This window comes from Galeopterus variegatus, unplaced genomic scaffold, assembly GCF_000696425.1.
Source record: "Galeopterus variegatus unplaced genomic scaffold, G_variegatus-3.0.2 Scaffold1259, whole genome shotgun sequence".
In the NCBI taxonomy this organism is placed as follows: Eukaryota; Metazoa; Chordata; class Mammalia; order Dermoptera; family Cynocephalidae; genus Galeopterus; species Galeopterus variegatus.
The window spans coordinates 94,385-113,874 of NW_007727370.1; the positions used below are offsets into that span (position 1 = coordinate 94,385).

The following is a 19,490-nucleotide window of genomic DNA, read 5'->3' on the forward strand; positions in this document are numbered from 1 at the left end:
GGGGGGGGGGGGGGGGGGGGGCAGTGTGCACAGGGTGTTGAATACCAAGAAAGAAAAGTTTCAAGAAGGAGGATGTGATCAGCTTAATGGGACTAACAAAACTTTAAGAAAGAAGAGGAGAGAGTAGTATTAATTGGTTTGGTGGATATCATGGTTTTGTTAACCCATTAAGTAAAATTCTTTACCAAAAATGAACCTCTTGGATTTAGTTTAATTTTTAAATGAGTTTATTTCATAGGAATCTGGCTTTATAGAGAAATTTCATTTTATTGAAGTATTCATTCTACCATCTTTTGAGCTGTGTGACTTTGGGAACTTTTGGGGTAGTTTTAAAATTATATGAAGTATTATTTGTAAAGTGCTTGGCATAGTGCCTGGCATGTAATAATTGCTTAATGAAAAGTGGTGTTGGAGTTTTGAGAAGGTCACTAAATTACACCTATTTTTTTCTTGCTCAAGTTCTTACCAATGGAGAGACAAATTTGGGAGTCAGCTAGGGATTGAAATGTTAGCTTTATTATCAAGCAGAGTAGGTGGGAGAATATAGCTGAGTTCTACACCTTTAAATTAGAGACTTACCCACCCAGTTACAGGCAACACTGGCCAATCTCCCACCTTGGGAGCCTACCCTGTAAGTACATGGGTGAGCAGAGCCCAGTCTGTGTGTGTTGAGTCCCGGAGGAAAGTAGGCAAATCCCAGAGGAAAGAAGGGAACAACAGAGCCACACATTGCCAGGGGCTTCTTGCACACTCAGACTGTACAAACCATTCCTCCTGGATGGGGGAGGAATGAATGAGGTGTTAGAGGCCTACGAGGCTCTGTGGTGACTGTCACTCTGGGAGTTATCAGTGGCATGAAGCTTTCTTCTCCTGGACCCCAGGAGAGCACCTTACCATCATTCTTTTCTAATATGAGCTGCCATCAAAGGAAACTTGTTGACTACTTTTTACAGATTCATGAGATTCATATATTCTGTTTCTGTGCTCTTATTTTGATATCATTTAGAAAGAAGTTAAGCACTCAGTTCTAAAACATTTTGAACCTTTTATAATTCAGAAAATGTTATCAGCCATTTTTCATAAATATACTTGTTGGTAATGTATATTTTGGCTACTTATGAAAAGGATTTGAGTCAAGTTATACATACAGTCCACATAAAACAGGAAAACTTAAAAATAAAATAATGATTTTTTAAAAAAAGATTATCAGGCCGGCCCGTGGCTCACTCGGTAGAGTGCGGTGCTGATAACACCAAGGCCACGGGTTCGGATCCTATATAGGGATGGCCGGTTTGCTCACTGGCTGAGCGTGGTGCTGACAACACCAAGCCAAGGGTTGAGATCCCCTTACTGGTCATCCTTATATAGGATAAAAATAAAAATAAAAATAAAAACATAAATAAAAAATAAAAAATAAAAAAAGATTATCAAAAGGGAGAGTCATTCTCTTAGAACTGTGAAGTTACTGTGCTAGTAACTTAATAGAGTGTGGTGCTGATAACACCAAGGCCACGGGTTCGGATCCTATATAGGGATGGCCGGTTTGCTCACTGGCTGAGCGTGGTGCTGACAACACCAAGCCAAGGGTTGAGATCCCCTTACTGGTCATCCTTATATAGGATAAAAATAAAAATAAAAATAAAAACATAAATAAAAAATAAAAAATAAAAAAAGATTATCAAAAGGGAGAGTCATTCTCTTAGAACTGTGAAGTTACTGTGCTAGTAACTTAATCTAGTAATTTAATCCAGTTTGGTCAGAAAGGGGTATCATACATTGGATATCTTCTGGGACACAGAAAAGTACTACTATCTTTTTTGCCCAAGTGATTGTCACTTGTATCTGTATGCATAATATGATTATTTCTATGAAGTCTACTGTACTTCAAGAAATTCATGGAAAAATTGAATTAAAAGATAATATGAATCCTTTATGAAGTTTTTGAAGACCCCTCATATATTTATACTGTACTCATATATGTGCTGTATATTATAGTAGGCTATACTGTAATACAGTTATTGGGTACCTAATTCAACTCCTTGCTAAAGGCAATGATAATAACAAAGTAAAACTATCTTCTCCTTTATTTTTTAAACATTAGGACTACAGTTTATGACAATTTTGTTTAAACTATCCTAACTGGATGAAAAGTAATAAAAAGAAGTAATGAAAAAAAATTCTCTGACACAATTTTGCTTTGACAGTGGCCTAACTGTAAGCATCATGTTCGTCATATACAAGCGTACTTACAGAGTCCCCTATAGATTTCTGTGCAACAGCTGTTTAAGAGTTTTACCTTGTAACTGACACTGTTAAAAGCTTCCAAATTCTGGGCCGGCCCGGTGGCGCACTGGAGAGTGCGCCGCTTGGGAGCGCAGCGGCGCTCCCGCAGAGGGTTTGGATCCCATGTGGAGACCGGTTCCCGGTCACTGGCTGAGCATGGTGCGGGCGCAACACTGAGGGTTGCGATCCCATTGCCGGTGCCCGGTACGGGCGCAACACCGAGGGTTGCGATCCCGAGGGTTGCGATCCCGTTACCGGTCAGTAAAAAAAAAAGACAAAAAGGAAAAAAAAAAAAAGCTTCCAAATTCTATCAGTAGTCATTCCCTTTTTTATCTGACAGTTTTCCTAGTTTGGTTTCCTTTAGAGAAGAGTCTTGGTTGTAAATGTGGTTTTATAATTACATAATTTGAGTGACATGGTTACTATGTTATAAATGAGCAATTTCCATTCTCCCTTATTTTAAGGATGTCAACACTAATAGATCTAAGACTGTCATTGGTTGGGTTGAGTGACGTTTATAATTGTGAATGTAAAATAGGAATAAATTCAATGGAATAGGATAAAGTGGGGGAAGGAACTTAAATTTTTCAAAATCCCATCATACCTCTGAAATATTCATAAATGAAATGATATGTCTAAATTTTTCATTAAAATAATCTGAGGTAGGGATGGAGGTGTTGATGAAATAGGATTACCTATGAAGGATAATTGCTGAAGCTATGTGTTAGGCATATGAGGGTTCATTATACTGTTGACTCTCTTTTTGTGTATACTTGAAAGTTTCTGTAATAAAAAGTCATCAGTTACCAACAGCAGTTTATATAAATGAGTCGGGAATTATGAGTTTCTAAAAAATATAACTTCAGGTAATATTCACAGGATGAGAAGAGTTTTGAAAATTAGTATTCACCAAAATTTAATAAGATGTGTAGTGAATAAAAGCAAGTTTCCTTTTCTTTTAAAGTAAGGCAAAATAGCTTTTCGTTCAGAGGACATTATTCTATTAATTATAGGGAGTTAAACTATGAAAGGATGCTGGTACCAAAAAAAACCCTAAAAATAATACACAAGCAAATATATCTTGTAGCAATAAAATTGCTCATATTAAGCAGCTTAGTAAAATGGAGTTATAATTTTTCCTCTGATTCATCACTAATTTTTATTCGACTTAAAACTTATTTCTTTCTGTGGTTTTTTTGCAGGGGGCAGAGAGGACATTCTAAAAATAAGGATATGTTGTTTAAAGTTCAGGGGCAAAAGAGACTTTATAAATTGTGGAAGTAAATCATGTTGAACTATATGAAGTCAGTGCTTTTGTAGGTCAAAAAAAGCCAAAAATCATCAGTTTTGTATGGTTCAACCTAAATACAATGTCCTTTTCAATCTTTGTTAACAAATAAAAATGGAAGTCCTGATTCTTAGGCTCCCATAAAATCTATATAGAGACTACCTTGGAAAACAAATGGAGCTTAAATGTGTGTGTTAGAGATAATCTTAACTGTAGTTTTGGAGTGAAAGCTTAAATTTAAAATAAATTTTTATAGCAGTCAGGATTAGTATCGCCTGGTCTGTTAAATCCTTATCTCATAACTGGACAGATTGAGAAAAAGGGAGTGTTAACAAATAGAGAATAATGGGGATGTCTGAATAGATGGGCTTGGGGATTATCTAAAAGTTTTTTTGTCATTCCAAAGAACTTTTAAATAAGTTCATGTGGATGCTATTTTAGGACTTCTGAGAAGTCAAGTCGGAGTCTTTTTCTATGTTGGGTCTAGTTGGTTTTTGTTGAAGTTCAGGTACTGTGACGGTTTCGGATTGAAAGTTTATTATCCCTGGAATAGCAGACAGTGTTGGCAGAGGAAGAACATAATTAAGGTGTTGACAGAAAATTCCAGTAATCTGAGAGAGGTTCACGAGCAAAGACCAGCCGAAAAGACTACTAGAGTTCCTAATACTTAGGTCTTTTAGAATTTCCAAAATTTTAATAGATTTGTTCTCTACCCTCTCCATTAGCAGAGCTCTCTCAGGCTTAGGCCTGTCCACTCCTCCCCTCTGTTTTACACTCGCTCCCAGGCTGTCCTCCAGCTCCGGGCCCCCGGCCCCCCGAGTCGTGCTCTAACTGCCTGAGGTTGGAAAGGCATGTGCACTCTGCATCAAACCCTGCACTCAGGTCCCACCTCCGTCACTTACAATCTAGAGAAAGTTATGTAACTTCTTAGCATTGAGTTATTATATATAAAACATTGAAAGTGGTGACTAGTGTGACACTGTAGTTATTATTACTGAAATCTCCATTTTGGATATGTATTAGACACCTCAAATTTAATACAAACAAAACACAGTTTTTTATTTTCTTCTCAACATGTTCTCCCGTCTGTCTTTGTCATATCAGTAACTGAAACCAGCACCTGCCCAGTTGCTTAGGCCAACAACTGAGATGTTTTCCGTGATTCTTTTTCTTCCCACTTCATCCTCCACAGCCAATCCATCTCCATCCTGTCATCAAAAACTATCTGAAATTTGTCCATTTCTCTCCATCTGTACTGCCACCCACCTATCAGAGTATGCTCATACTCCATGTAGACTGCCCAGGTGTTCCCAGCTGACCCCCTGCTCCAAACTTCATCTACACCAACCTTCTTTCAGCTCCTTGAACATGCCAAGCTCATTTGCTTATTAGGGCTGTTACCTTCTATCATTTACATCGTAGTTCAGAGATGACCTCCTCAAGGAGGCCTTTGTGACTACTCAGTTGAAAGTAACCATACCCCCAAGTCGCTATCTGTTGTAACATCAGTGTTTGCTTTTTTTTTTGTATTCCCTGTGTTTTTTTTGTTTTTCATAATTGCTTTTTGTTTTCCTGCCCCCTCCCCCAAACATGTCAGCTCCATGAGTATAGGCACTTTTGTAGCCTAAATCACCTGCTATGTATCTAAATGGGTTCTTTAACAGTGCCCGACATATAGTTTAACAAATATTTGTGGAATGAAAGCTAAATAACTTAGTGAACACTTTTGGAAGGTAGGCAGAGCAGGTGGTATTTTGCACATTTTAACATATAAGGGGTAAGAGCTCACATCTATTGTTACTTACCCATGTTCACAAAACTAATCAGTAACAGACGCAGAATTTGAACTCAGATTCTTTTTTGTTTCAATTTCCACTACATGTAGCTGGGAGCAGAAAAAATGGTTTCTAGCTGAACATGCCCAATGTGGCTCTTTGGAATTCTTTACATTTCATGTTTCAATAGGGCATTGAGAAAAGCTTGAAGAAGTGGCCAATAGGTTTGTGCTAAGAGATCTTTGACCTCCTCAGGGAGACCTTTGTGACCACCCAGTCAAAAGTAACCATACCCCAAGTCTTCTATGCTATGGTTCTATGAAAAACTGTATTTACTACTGTAGGGTATGTCTGCTGTGAGACTGGGCATAGCCCATGGTGCATACTGTGGTTGGTGGGAAGAACACAGGAAGCATGCTGTGAGTCTCAGTGGGGTGATGCACTGTGCCTGGCTCTTACTGGCAGGGCCCTGTGGATAGCACCAAGAGCAAACAGCCACCCACCCACAGCTCACAGTCTAAAGGCAAAGAGGGACCATATACACAAGTAACTAAAGAAGGCAGAATTTGTCACACCAAAAAGTTTGCAAGGGGGATATCCAAAAAAGAATACCAAGAGTGAAGAGATGAGAACAATAAATGACGAAGATTTTTAGTACTGCTCAACTGAGAAGAGTTTTGTTTATTTTTAGAAATGAAGGATCTTTAATAATTTTATTTCCACGGGGATGGAAACTAAGAGAAATTAATTTTGTGTGGGGCATAGAGAATTTATTTCTTTATGCAAAGTATTGGAACAGGCTACAAAGAAGAGTGTGTGGTTCTAGATATATGTCTATATCTGTGGTGTATGTAGAAATATACATATATAAATATATATACATATAAATTTAGGTGACAAAGAAGAGTGTGTGGTTCTAGACCTATTTCTGTGTGTCTCTGGAAGATAGGAGTGAAGCAGATGGGCTACATGTTCCTACTCTATGATATTTGGTACAAGTAGACATCAGTGGCTTAAGATCTGTGATGCTTCTTTGGGCTATTAAAGTGTTTGTTCACAGCATTATTTCTTCTTTTTTTTTTTTTCCTTTTTGTCTTTTTTACTGACCGATAACGGGATCGCAACCCTCGGTGTTGCGCCCGCACCACGCTCAGCCAGTGAGCGGGAACGGGTCTCCACATGGGATCCGAACCCTCGGCGGGAGCGCCACCGCGCTCCCAAGCGGCGCACTCTCCAGTGCGCCACCGGGCCGGCCCCACAGCATTATTTCTGATGGCTCTTTGCCATGAACCAGTTCTACTTGTTGATTTACAGAAAGAAAGAATGAGGCTCTGTGTGTGTGTGTGTGTGTGTGTGTGTGTGTGTGAGAGAGAGAGAGAGAGAGAGAGAGAGAGAGAGACAGCTTTAGAGTTCAGACTGAGGCAGCTGTTCAAATATTGCTTTTGAGTTTTTTAAATAATTCTTCTCATGTAAACATCAAAAAGTATAAAAGCATATGCAAGGTAAAGTCTGTCACCTGTTCTTGTCCCCTAATTACTTAGTTCTCATGATGTACCCTGTTTCTAAATTCTTATTTATCTTTCCAGAGCATTTTTAATGTGCAAACATGGCAACACACATACACCTGTACAACTTAGGTTCTGCACTGCTTCTTGGTACCTAGAATGGTGCTGGGTATGTAATAGGTACCCCCGAATCTTTGTTAGGTGGTAGTCAGAGTTTTTATACTTCTGTGTTTCCTAAAATTCACTAAGAAATACGTTTTGTTCTGTGAAGAAATAAATAATATGTAATGTTTTATTTTTTGTGTTTTTTGTTTGTTTTTAGCCCCGTGTGCTGTCAGGAATCTACAGGACTTGGCTCGTATCTACATTCGACGCACGCTTAGAAATTTCATAAATGATGAGATGCAGGCCAAGGGGATCCCTCAAAGGGCTCCACCCAGAAGAAAAAGAAAGAGAGTTAAACAGAGAATTAACACTTATGTATTTGTGGGTAATCAGCTCATTCCTCAGCCTCTAGACAGTGAGGAGGATGAAAAAATGGAAGAAGATAACAAAGAAGAGGAAGAGAAAGACCACAGTGAAGCCATGAAGACAGAGGAGCCACCTCAAAACTTACTGAGAGAAAAAATCATGAAGCTGCCCCTCCCTGAATCTTTGAAAGCTTACTTGACATATTTTAGAGACAAATAACTTAGGTCAAGAAGAAAGAATGCCTACTGATAATTTCTTTAGTCTTGAAAATGTAGTGTTTGTTAGAATTGAAAGAGAATTATTTCTTTCATCAGAGCGAATTATAGTGGAAAAAAGTATAACTTGTTTCTGTCAGTAACAAAAATGATGTATTAAAAAGTGATTAAAAAGAATCCCTTTTATAAAATCTATTTTTTTTTTAAATCTTGGAAAAATGCTATTTTAACTCAGAGTGATTTCAAAGTGGAATGCAACAATAATCAGGACTTGTGTACTATAAACCCTTTTCTGATTCCTCCCAGATTTGTAGTAGTGAGGGTTAGATTTAATTTTATATAAGGTTTGAATAATTGTTAAGCATATATAATCTGATTTGAATTGCGGTTGTTTGCATTTCCTGTATGAAAACTTTCTATCTGATAAGGAAATCCAATGCTTTGTAGACCTATTTACCTTACTTTTGTTGCAATCACTATTGCTGAGTTACTGTAGATGTGTTCCGGGCGATATATGAGTGCAATAACAATACAAGATACTGAATAATTTAGCTTTAAAAAAAAAAATCATGAAATTTTACAGCCCTGCTACTTTTGCTTTTGAATCTGTTGCCAAAAGACATGGGGAAAATACTGCTTCTCTCATAGAGATTTTAAGAGCATAGCAAGTGAATAAAGTAGGAAGAATATAATTAATACAACTCTTCATTTGTATGGACCCTTTACATTTTCAGTATTTAAGAATAATGAGGTTATTGTAATTCTCTAGAATTTTAAAAGATAGTGTATTTAGGATTGCTTTTTCTATAGTTCACTGTATAAAGTATTTGGTTTTTTAAAAATCCATCGTTCTGTGTGACTCTTGATAGCAGAGACAGCGAGTGAATAGGCATGGGTGACAGCCAGTTTCTTGGGTAGCTGTAAGGAACAGGGCCAGGGCAGACTTGGTCAGCAGATGCACTTTAGGAAATAGAACTTCTAGTTTATCTGAATATTTATCTCTGACAAGGTAGGGCCAAGCTTGCCTGCTTTTGCTTTGGATCTTTCTAGGATAAGAAATGTCTCCAGAAATTGTATGTAGCTGCCTTTTGCTTTGAAAATCCAGGTCAGAATTCTAGTTTAATCTTTGGGACCTATACCATGCTCATTTAATTTCTCATTTTTTTTTCTGTTTCTTTTGGTAAATTATAATGGGTTTTATTTTTTGCTTAATATCACATTCTTAAACTATCTATCATTTGAGTTTTGTTGTAGCTTATCAGTGATGAAGCAGGTAGTAAATGTTTTCCTAGTGAGGCCTGAAAACAGTCATTCCTGGTTAAGAAAGTGTACAACATAACATATTTACTACTTAGTGTCACATGGATTATATATTTTTTAAAGGGAAAAATCTGAGTGTATCACTTATTACCACCAGTATCACTGTTCAGTAGTTGCTCAGATTTGCTTAAGAAAACCCTATCAATGCAGTGTAGTGAAAGGATTATTATCTCTTTGCTAAGATTCAAATATTGTGTAAAAACTCTCAGTTCTGAAATCCCACAAATCCAAAAACAGGTGTTTGAAATAGTGTAAGCTTGAAATTGTCTCAAGTAATTGGGGATATTTTAGTAATGTGAAAAATAATTTCATAGAAGGTATTTGTTTTATACCAGTGTCCTGGGGGCGGGATGGGGATATCGCTACAATTTTTCTTAGATGATTACTAAGCTGTTATTAAATACCCCATCTTGTTTCTATCTAGGAAAGAAAAAAATGAGTGTCATTACTGTTGTCAACTTTAGAAATGTTCATTTTATTTTGAATTAACTGTTTGTTTTAGAAGTTTAATCTTGAATTTCTGCTGCCCACATATTTTTATGTAGAAAACCTGGGGAGAGTTATCTTATCTGCCCCACCCCCCTTCTCTTAGGAGCTGGTGTCCAGATATGTAAAGATACATATTCTTAAATGATTTTACTTTTTAGGAGAGAGTTTTTAATAAGGATATATATGAAGATTGACATTTTTCATATTGTCTTTCATAAGACCTTGGCAAATCCCCTTCTCTTAGGAGCTGGTGTCCAGATATGTAAAGATACATATTCTTAAATGATTTTACTATTTAGGAGAGAGTTTTTAATAAGGATATATATGAAGATTGACATTTTTCATATTGTCTTTCATAAGACCTTGGCAAATTATACAGTAGATTTTCATGATCATTGCATATTTTTTTGTCATTGAAATATATCTTTTGTGTTTTTAAATGCATTCATTTTATGGTTGTGACTTCATCATTGACTTTAAATAAAGAGGTAGAAATGAAAAATGAAAATTCAGGTTAAAGCCTTTTTATCTACTAATACAGGCATATCAGAATAAGAATATTGTGGGTTTGTGTTTATTTTTTAATGAATTTATGTTTACTTGAGTATGGAAAATTATGCTTTATAAGTGGAGAAGTAGCAAATAAAGATGAAGTAAGTGAAAATGATGGGAAATATAGTCATGGAATTTTACAGCCAGATGAAACAATAGATGTTGTCTAATTTAGACTTTTATTTTGCAGATGAGAAAATAGGCCTAGAGAGGTGGCAGGTTTTGCCTCAGTTCTACAGCTAGTTAGAGACAGGGCCTGCAGGGGCATCCAGCGTCAGGTAAATCCCAGGAATTTATCAACAACACCATAGCTACGAAGAAGGTAATTTAAACCTGTTCTGCTTATTGGTCGAAATACGAGTATTTGGTTCTAGTATTAATAAAGAAAAATGTTACTAAAATAGCATACATAGTGGTTACAATAAAAAGGTGTAAATGTTGATTTTTAGCTGTTGGAGATGATAAAAGTGACGCAAAGCCTGTTAAATCGTTGTAAGACTTGAAAAACTATTTTAAATAAACAGTTGCATATAATTAAGCATTATTCTCCAGTGGCCTGGCTTTTCTTTTTCTCTTCTTTTTTAATTTAGACAGTTGTTAAGACACCTATGGACAGATGTGGAATTATGGTATACAGTTGGCTCTGTTTGGACATTTCACTTCCTTTTGACTATTTCCATTTCTGAAGAGTATAGAGTTTTCTAAAAATTTATTTTTATAAACTATTCAGTACATATGAAGAATATTTATAAAATATATGCAAAGTACAAGGAATAATTCAGTGTACATGTAGGTACATGTGTGTACCTGCTATTAGGTTCAACTACTAGCATGACTGTCACCCATGGGCCCCTTCCTAGTCCTTCATTTCTCAGGGGTAATTTTTATCCCTTCTCATTCTTACCCCTTATGTCATCTTAATCCCTCCCTTCTCAGGCATAACTCTTCTGTGTTTATCATGATCTTGCTCTTTGCTGTCGTTTTACCACATGCACTTGCATCTCTAAACAATATATTAGTTGGCTTCAGACATGCTGGAATCATACTTGCATGCATTCTTCTGCAGCTCGCTTGTTCACACCACGTTACCTTTCTGAGATTGATCCATGTTGTATATAGTTATCTTACATTCACAGTTTATAATTTAATTATTCCTTCTACCATTAATGGACATTTCTTGTTCCCTCACAGAGTTCAGTTGTGAACATTCTGTGTGTTTTGTAGTGTACATGTGTCTTCTTACGGTGTCATTCTGGGAGTAGAATTGTTAGGTCTTAGAATATGTTTATATTTACTTTTACCTAGATGGTACAAATTTGTTTTCTCATTTAACAATGTATGTTCCTTCCAGCAGTGTTTAAATGTTCTAGTTAATCTACATCCTCACCTACACTTGACCGTGATTTTTGCCTGTTTGGTTGTGTGAAGGATCTTATAGGGATTTTGTTAGTTGTTAAGGTTTTCTTAATCTTTTCAAGGGTTTCTTGGTTTTAGTTATCCTTTGTAAAGTGCCATTTAAGTCTTCTGTACAATTTTTGTTGGGTGACTTCTTTTTAAAAGTTGATTTATATTATATTATTAATCCATTAATATTAATGGATACTAACTCTTTGTCAGTGTATGTGATATCTTGATCTAGAAAGATAAGTCCCTTTAACTCATTCCAGGAGTTTCTTGGCTATCCATGGACCTGTAGACTTTTAAATAACTTTTAGGATCAGCTTCTCAGATTACGCACATGCATACATGCACACACACACACTCCTTTTGGGATTTCCTTAGGAACCACATTGAATTTATAAATCAGTTTGTTCAGGAATTAACATGTTTATGAATGCTGTGGAGTCCACCAGACATGAATGCGGACTACTACTTTTAGTTGGGTCTTATTTAATGTCTTAATAGTTACACAATTTGGATCAAAGATCTAACATGTTTTGTTAAATTTCTTTGTAGATATTTTATATTTTTCAATGCTGTTGTATATTCTGTTTATTAAAATTATAAATTACTCTATTGATTTTGTACATAAATTCAGTACTGTCTCTTACAATTCTCCATTTTCCACATAAACAATCATATCTTTAGATAAGTTTTAGCTTTATTTTCTCTTGTGGGTTTTACTTTTATTATTTTGCCAGATGTGCTGGTTGGGGCCTCCAGTATAGTGCTTAAATATAAGTGATAACGAGCAGCCTTATTTCTTGTTTTATTTCCCATATATAGTCGTTTTTTAATAAATGACTTGGTGTGTTTAAGAAGACTATATATTCTGCAATTGTTTAATGTAATTTTCTATTAATGTCAATTGAATATGTTTTTAAATTGTGTTGTTCGAATCCAATATAGCCTAAGTAAATCTGTGTTTGTGTTGCCGGCGTCGTCTGTCAGTCGCTGAGAGAGATTTGGCAAAGTCGTTCACTTCGATGATGGAATGTCAGCTCTTAAAGTTCTTCCAATTTTTGCTTTGTTTATTTTCATGTGATGATACTAGGATTGTTGTGTCTGGTGATTTGAATCTTTAGCATAATGTAGGAACCCTTTTTAATACTTTTTGCTTCAAAGTCTATTTTGTCTTGATGTTCATGTAGCAGTTTTCATTTGGTTAGTTGTCACCTAATGTATCTTTTTCTGTTCTTTTTATTTTCAACCTTTTCTGTATCCTTAGGTTTTAGGTGCATTTCTTATAAACAACATGTAACTGAGTTTCTTAATTTATTCTGGCAATCTTTGAATTTTACTTGAAGCATTCCATCCATTTTACATTCATTTTAAATATTACTGTAGAAGGGTATTTTGTGCTACACTTCTTTTTTTTTCTTTTGTTTCTCCTTTTTTTTTTTTTGGTCTATTAGTTTGGAAGTTATACACTTCGTAGAAGGGTATTTTGTGCTACACTTCTTTTTTTTTCTTTTGTTTCTCCTTTTTTTTTTTTTTTTGGTCTATTAGTTTGGAAGTTATACACTTTCCCCCCTGCTCTTAGTTATTACTGTTGACATTTTAATGCACTCACCTAATTTATCAAAGCCTAAGTTAGTTACTTCCCTGTCCTTCTCCTAAGTAATACAATGTACTTTAGAACACTTTATGAAGTCATCACCTCAAAAATCATATGCTAGAGTATCATGCGTTGTAATTCTAAAATTTTAAGCCTTGGTAGTATACTGTGACTATTGTTCATCTAACCAATGCTTAAGTAGCTCTACTCCCAGCTGCACATTTTTTGCTCATTATTTTTTTCTTCATCTTAGAGAATTCCAACTTTTTTTGCCTAACGTACATCATTCTGAATTTCTTTTAGTTAAAGACAGTAGGTGGCTATAAAGCTAGGGCTTATAGACCCCTCGAGTCTGTTGCACAGAGTGGGTCACAAACCCTTCACATGCAGGTCTGTGAGCTAGGTAATAAGAAAAAAAAAGTTTCTGGGAGCTGTGGGTATAGAAAAATGAATGGGTTTTATTCAGATCTAGGAGCAACCATCCTAGTGGCTTCTCTGAGAGTTCTGAGAAGCACTGCGGATCAGAGCTGTTAGTCTTTTATACTTAAGTCCACAACCCTGGACACCTGGGTGCCCATGCACAATTTACGTTAAGTAGTAACAAGGAACACCTAAGGATATTTATAGCAAATGCTCGGCAAGATTCTGAACATCTGAGGGGCCCTGACATTTTCCTATTTTTCCCGACAGTGGCTAACTTAGTTTTGTCTGAAAAACTTTAATTTGCCTTTGTTTTTGAAAAGTATGTCCATTGAATATGTAGTTTTAGATTGACAGTATTTTCTCAAAAACACAAGAAGCAATGATTTCTCTACATTCTGGCTTTCATTGTTGCTATTAAGTCAACTGACAGCCATTCCTTTAAGGTCATCTGCTTTAAAGATTTTGTCTTGATTTTGTTACTATTCTTGTTTTAGCATTGTTAATCCTCTGGTTTCATGTAATGTGCCTAGATAAGAATTTCTTTTGTTTATCCTGTCTGGTATTTGTCTTGTAGTTTCTTTCATCAGTTCTGGAAATTCTTGGCCACTTTTTTTTCTTGAAGATATTGTCCCAACTTTTTGTCTGTCAGTATTTAATTTTAGATAATTTCTTCAGATATGAGGGTACTTCAAAAAGTTCATGGAAAATTGGATTATAATATGAATATTTCCATGAGATTTTTGAAGACCCCACATATATCTTCCTATCACTAATTCTCTCTTCAGTTGCTCTAAACCTGCTGTTAACCCCTTACATTGAGTTTTAATGTTTGTTATATTTTCTAGTTCTTTTTCAAGTCTGCCCGGTTGTTTTTATAGTCTTTTGCACTTTGTTAATGTATTTAATTTTCTAAACATACTGGACCCAACTATTTTATATTTCATGTCTGACGGCTAACGTCTATAACTCTGTTTCTTTTGTATTCTGTGGGTTTTGACTGAGCTTGTATTATAGAACTTTCTCTGTGGGAATTACTAGAGGCCTGGGTTGTTTTTGCCAGGAGCACTGCCAGCTCATGGCCTAAGTCCTTGGCTTAGGGTGTTTTGGACCATCTAGGTAGAGATACCACAACTCCAGGGAGATATTACTCCCTGCTTCCCCATAGCAAGTTTTGAAATAGGCAATTTTGCTTGCATTCCCTGGGGTGTGTAGCTGGGTGGATTGCAGGGGCCAGGGCAGGGGGTGACGATGTATTTCTAGTTCATCTTTAAGATATGGCTATGCTTTGTACAGGAGATTTTTCCATTAAGACTCTCCACTTAGGAAAGGGCTTTTTCTTCTTCCTGTACCCCTGCTACTTCAGCACCTGAAGTTCATTTCACCTGGTTAATAAGTAAATAGGGTCAAGCTGAAACAGCCTTCAGTCTGTACTTACCTTGCTGGCTTCCCATTTTCACTTCATGTTTTGGACTCAGGTACATTTTACTAATATCCTCAGTCATAGCTCATTTATGCATTTACAAAAATATCTAATATTTTATGTAGCACATTTGGTTGGTTTCAGCCGGAGAGTTGTCCTAGGGCACTGTGTGATAGGACCTGCAGCCACTAGTGGGCCATGTCACAGGTGTGGTGGTTTGTGCCTTACACTTCTTAACCTCGTATTCACAGTCAGAATCAGATGTTTTGTTAATTCAAAATCAGTTTAGGTTACTAAAGTGGAAAAGTATTTTGTCTTTCCTTTTGGAAAATACTTTATGAATATAATTATATTTATTTGAATATTTATTATGCTATGATCTGAAAACTTAGGGCACAAACTACTTGTAGGTCTCATTCACGTCCTCCAAATCACAGACACTGGCATAGTAATTGTAAGGTTGAAATTGAAAGGAAAAAATTTGCTTTTTTGGTTCATAGGTATATTTAGACAATAAAAGATGTATGAACAATGTCAAGCATACTTAAAGTTTAATTTATTTTAAAATAAATCATTCTTGCTCATGGAGATTAATTTTGTTTCTTAAGATCTCTTTGTATTTTAATCCTACCAAAATTACATATTTAAATATGAACATTTTGCCAAAAGGGGGCAGTGTTCACTTACAGAAGAATGTAAAAGGACTGAAAAATTACTGCAGAGAAGGATGAATTTTTTTCTTCAGAAGGTTGATAAAATTTTACAAAACCAGTTCTCCACTCACTAGATTTGTCTCCCAGTTTGCTCATCTGGGATTGACCATCCAAGTTTCAATTTTATTATTCTATTATCTATTTTTTGAAAGAGATTTGTTTGAAAACTTTAAAAAAGGATTTTTGGTATTATCTTTTAATACAAAATGACCAAAAAGTAAGTGTTTAAGTGCAGGGCATATTTATCTAAGTCTGCAGTTCTCACTGGTGTGCCTGCAGAGGGGCGGCTCACCTCAGTGAAGCGGGGCCACTTCTCACTGCTGAGCAGGGCAGGAGTCTCCAGGCAGCCTGCTGAGGTGGACGGCACCACGCTCCAGTTCACGTAGCTCCGTGTTTGTCCAACAGTTGTGTCCTCTGCAAGGAGGTGTATGAGCTCACGGTTTTAAGCATACAGTTTAAAACATTAAATACTAAAGAAAGAAATCACAAGTAGCCAGTTTGAATCTTATGTGAGTGAAGTGCATTGGGTTTCAGGAGGAGAATATACAGAAGGAAATAACATTTTTTTCAGACCATAGTTTGGAGTAAAGACATGCGCCTAAATCAACTAATTGAAATTCTGCCTGCCTGTTAGGATTTGGTAATGTTACTAGATAAAACAGAAGAAAAGCCTTCTGTATGGATTCAGTAAATAATTAATCAACTTGAGCTTCAAAAGGATAGCTAGGAGCTAAGAGGGTGGGGCTTACATAAAATGTGCAGTGGAGTCAACTTTGGAAAAGTTTATATTTGCAATGTGCTGCCTAAAGAGTGCGTTTGTTTTGGAAAGAGGCTTTTGCACTGACAAGTCCTTCCCTGGGAGTCTGGTGCCTCCTAGAGCCGCCTGAGCCCTCAGCTCTGTAATGTGATCTCCCTCCTCCTGGATTGGCCAGGGGGTGCCTTCTCCCTGGGAGCCGCTTGCAGCCCCTGCTCCCAGGCGTGGCTCAGCCCCACAGCAACGGTCACCCCACCAGCACTACTGCTGCTGCGGCTACAGCTGTTGCTCTCCTTCGTGCAGCTTTGCCTGTGCAGTGGTGAATGGAGCCATGGAGCCCAGGCTGCTGTGCTGGACCACTTGCTTGCTTCTGGCCGGGTGGTGCCTGCCGGTGCTGCCCTGCCCCGGCCGGTGCCTTTGCTTTAGGAGCACCGTCCGCTGCATGCACTTGATGCTGGACCACATTCCTCAGGTACCACCACAGACCACAGTACTGTAAGTTCACACAGATTACCCCAAATCCCCTTCAGCAATCCTCCCTTGCCTCTCTTTGCTGGGACTGAGTGTCCTTCTTTCAACTGGAGATTCTTGAGGCCATCCCTGCTTGTATGTTTGGAAGAGGTTTTTCACTTTTCACATGACTTCATGGTTCTGCTCTGTTGGACTAGAAAATGTGAGTGATGATTGAGTTGACATAACTACACTTGTTCTGGGTTCAGTTCTCTTCTCATCATCTTCCTTGACTTACCCTTGAGAATTCTCACCTTCATTCTTCCTTCAATAATTTTGCTGCATAGGTTCTTGATTTATCCTTTTCATTCTCTTCTCCCAGATCTTCAGTACTCTTAACTGGGTCAGCATGTGTCTGTTTCATTTAGAAAGAACTAATTTAACTTCAGAGTGTGGTTCCAATCAATTATGCGCTGGCCCATTGTTAGGCATTGTATTGTGTGTGCCTTCTAGGAGGGTGATGTCCTCAGCCCCACACCTGAAGCACTCTCTGTCCTGAAAACAGACCTTCAAATGGTCTAGTAGAGTTCTGATTGCTTAAAAGCCCTGCAGAGAAGTTTCTTAGACTAATTGGCATCTAGGAGGCATGATAGGATGGTAGAATAAGTCAGAATTTAGGAGTCAAACAGGTCTGAGTTCAAATACTACCTCCTTGTCTTTAATATGGAGGTAATAAACCTGTATCATTTAATTGATATTTAGATTAGATAATGTCTATCAGGTAATAATTAGATAATTACAAGGGTAAATCTTTTGTTGTCATTTGCAAGCTTTATGCCACTAGAGAAGAAAAGGAAAAATGCTGAAAGATCATGCAGATTCAGGAGGTTTCCTCCTCCATGATAGTTTTTGCAGATTATGTCTTGTTCATGGAAGACAGAAGTGCTTTCAGTGTCTGAAGTCTCTTCTTGGGCAGAGGGCAATAGCCTAAAACCCCTGGAATTTTGAGATTTGAATATTTAAGATCATCACTGTAGATTTTTCAGTCATAATCATGGAATGAAGATTTAGCTTGGTAATGAAAAGACCAAATTGGTGGTAGTTGCATAGAAAATGACACATATATTCCATAGATTTTCATTTTTGTAAAGCATTTTGTTCATGTTATATGCATGCAAATAACAAAATAGTAAGTCTTACTGTAAAAACTAAAAAGTCAGATTCTTAAACCAAGGACTATTGCTTATGGCTGTGCAGACAGCATAGCTCTAGAGGTGCCTTCAGAATCAGAAGCATCCATTTGTCACGTAATGGCAGTTTTCTGGCAGATAGCAGCAAAGCCTCAGAGAAGGAGCAACTTGTCTAATCAAGTGTCACGGAGTTAAATAAAATGCAACCTGAGGTCCGATTTTGACCTAAATTTTGCTTCCTACGTGTTTCAAAGAAGAGATTAGCACCCATTAGACAATCACTTCTGAAGGTACTGAACAGAACTGAAAGGATATTGTTGATGTACTTGTGAGGAGCCTTCTGCTGTGTGTAAAAACAAAGCTTAATGGTTGGGTTCTTAGGCTCTGAACCAGATGCTTGCCTGTAAATCCAGTGCCACCACATATGAAATACATGTTGTCTTGGGTGAGTTTTCAACTTCTTGGTGTCTCAGTTTCTTAGTCTGTAAAGTGGGGATGCTGTTAGTTCACTCTTATCAGTTATTTTGAGGATTAAATGAGTTAATGCATTTTAAATGCTTAGGGAATTGTCTGCCCTGGTAAGCAGTATGGAAGTTTTAGCTATTAGTACCATGTCTACAATTAAGGACAAGAGTTACAAACTTAAATATCTATAGGAATCTGGCTGAAAAGTTATTTGAGGGAAGTGAGGTGGATGAAAGTCTGCTGTGTGGGTGGAACGAACGGTGGCTCACCGCTGGCCGCAAGCTTGCAGCGTTCAGGACAGTGAAGGAGGCGGAGGCACGTCCTGCTGGTGGGGCAGCCAGCTACTTAGCTGATTGGTGTGCCCTGGGAATTTGGGCCTATTGTTAATGATCTTGCCATATTTTTCAAGAAAATGTGAAAGTCAAACATGAAATTCTTTAGTTTTTAAATATTTGCAGCTAATTAAGTTTTTAAAACCTGAGAGACAAAAATATATGATCCCAACCGCTCATATTTGTAGGTTGCTTTTAGCCCAGGACCTTCAGTTTGTGACCTCTATTAGAGAAATGGTATAAACGCTGAGAAATATATGTAAAGCCTATAAAAATTGGTCCTCTACTCCTTTTAAGCTAAGAATCCTTGACACAGGATTACTTTTTATGTAAGCCGTATCATGAAGGACCATGACTGACCTCATTAACAATTCTGAAAAAGAAAAAGCCAATTACACTTTGAAAGCTAAGGCACATGGGGGCTGGCTGAGTTCCTTCCTTATGGCAAAATCAACAGTCTCTGATAAACCACACTTACATATATGTTTATTGTCACCATAACAATGTAAATAATATATTTAGCACTGTGGGGGCTGGCTGAGTTCCTTCCTTATGGCAAAATCAACAGTCTCTGATAAACCACACTTACAGATATGTTTATTGTCACCATAACAATGTAAATAACATATTTAGCACTGCAGATGGCCAAAGTGCTTATAAACGCTAATTAGTAGTATTGTTATAATTTCCTTGATCTTTATCCTCTATATATGGTTTTAAAATTTTAAACCAAATACAGGAAATATTTTCCTCAACTATAGATAAGAAAACTTCACTATTTTTAAAGATGGTTGATGAGGGTTTTAAGTTTAGAAAAATATAAAACTGTCTTCCTAAGTTTTAATTT

At 36.9% G+C, this 19,490-nt stretch overlaps 1 protein-coding gene across 2 annotated transcripts in view; it reads left to right on the plus strand.

Moving 5' to 3' along the window:
• Positions 1 to 8,416, plus strand: part of PCMTD1 (protein-L-isoaspartate (D-aspartate) O-methyltransferase domain containing 1) — a 34,679-nt gene extending 26,263 nt beyond the window's left edge. For both annotated transcript variants that reach the window (XM_008575932.1, XM_008575933.1), the window contains exon 5: positions 7,174 to 8,416. In XM_008575932.1, the coding sequence (XP_008574154.1) occupies positions 7,174 to 7,541 (368 nt within the window). In that variant the 3' untranslated portion in view covers positions 7,542 to 8,416. The remainder of the gene's footprint in view (positions 1 to 7,173) is intronic.
• The last annotated feature ends 11,074 nt before the right edge of the window (positions 8,417 to 19,490 follow it).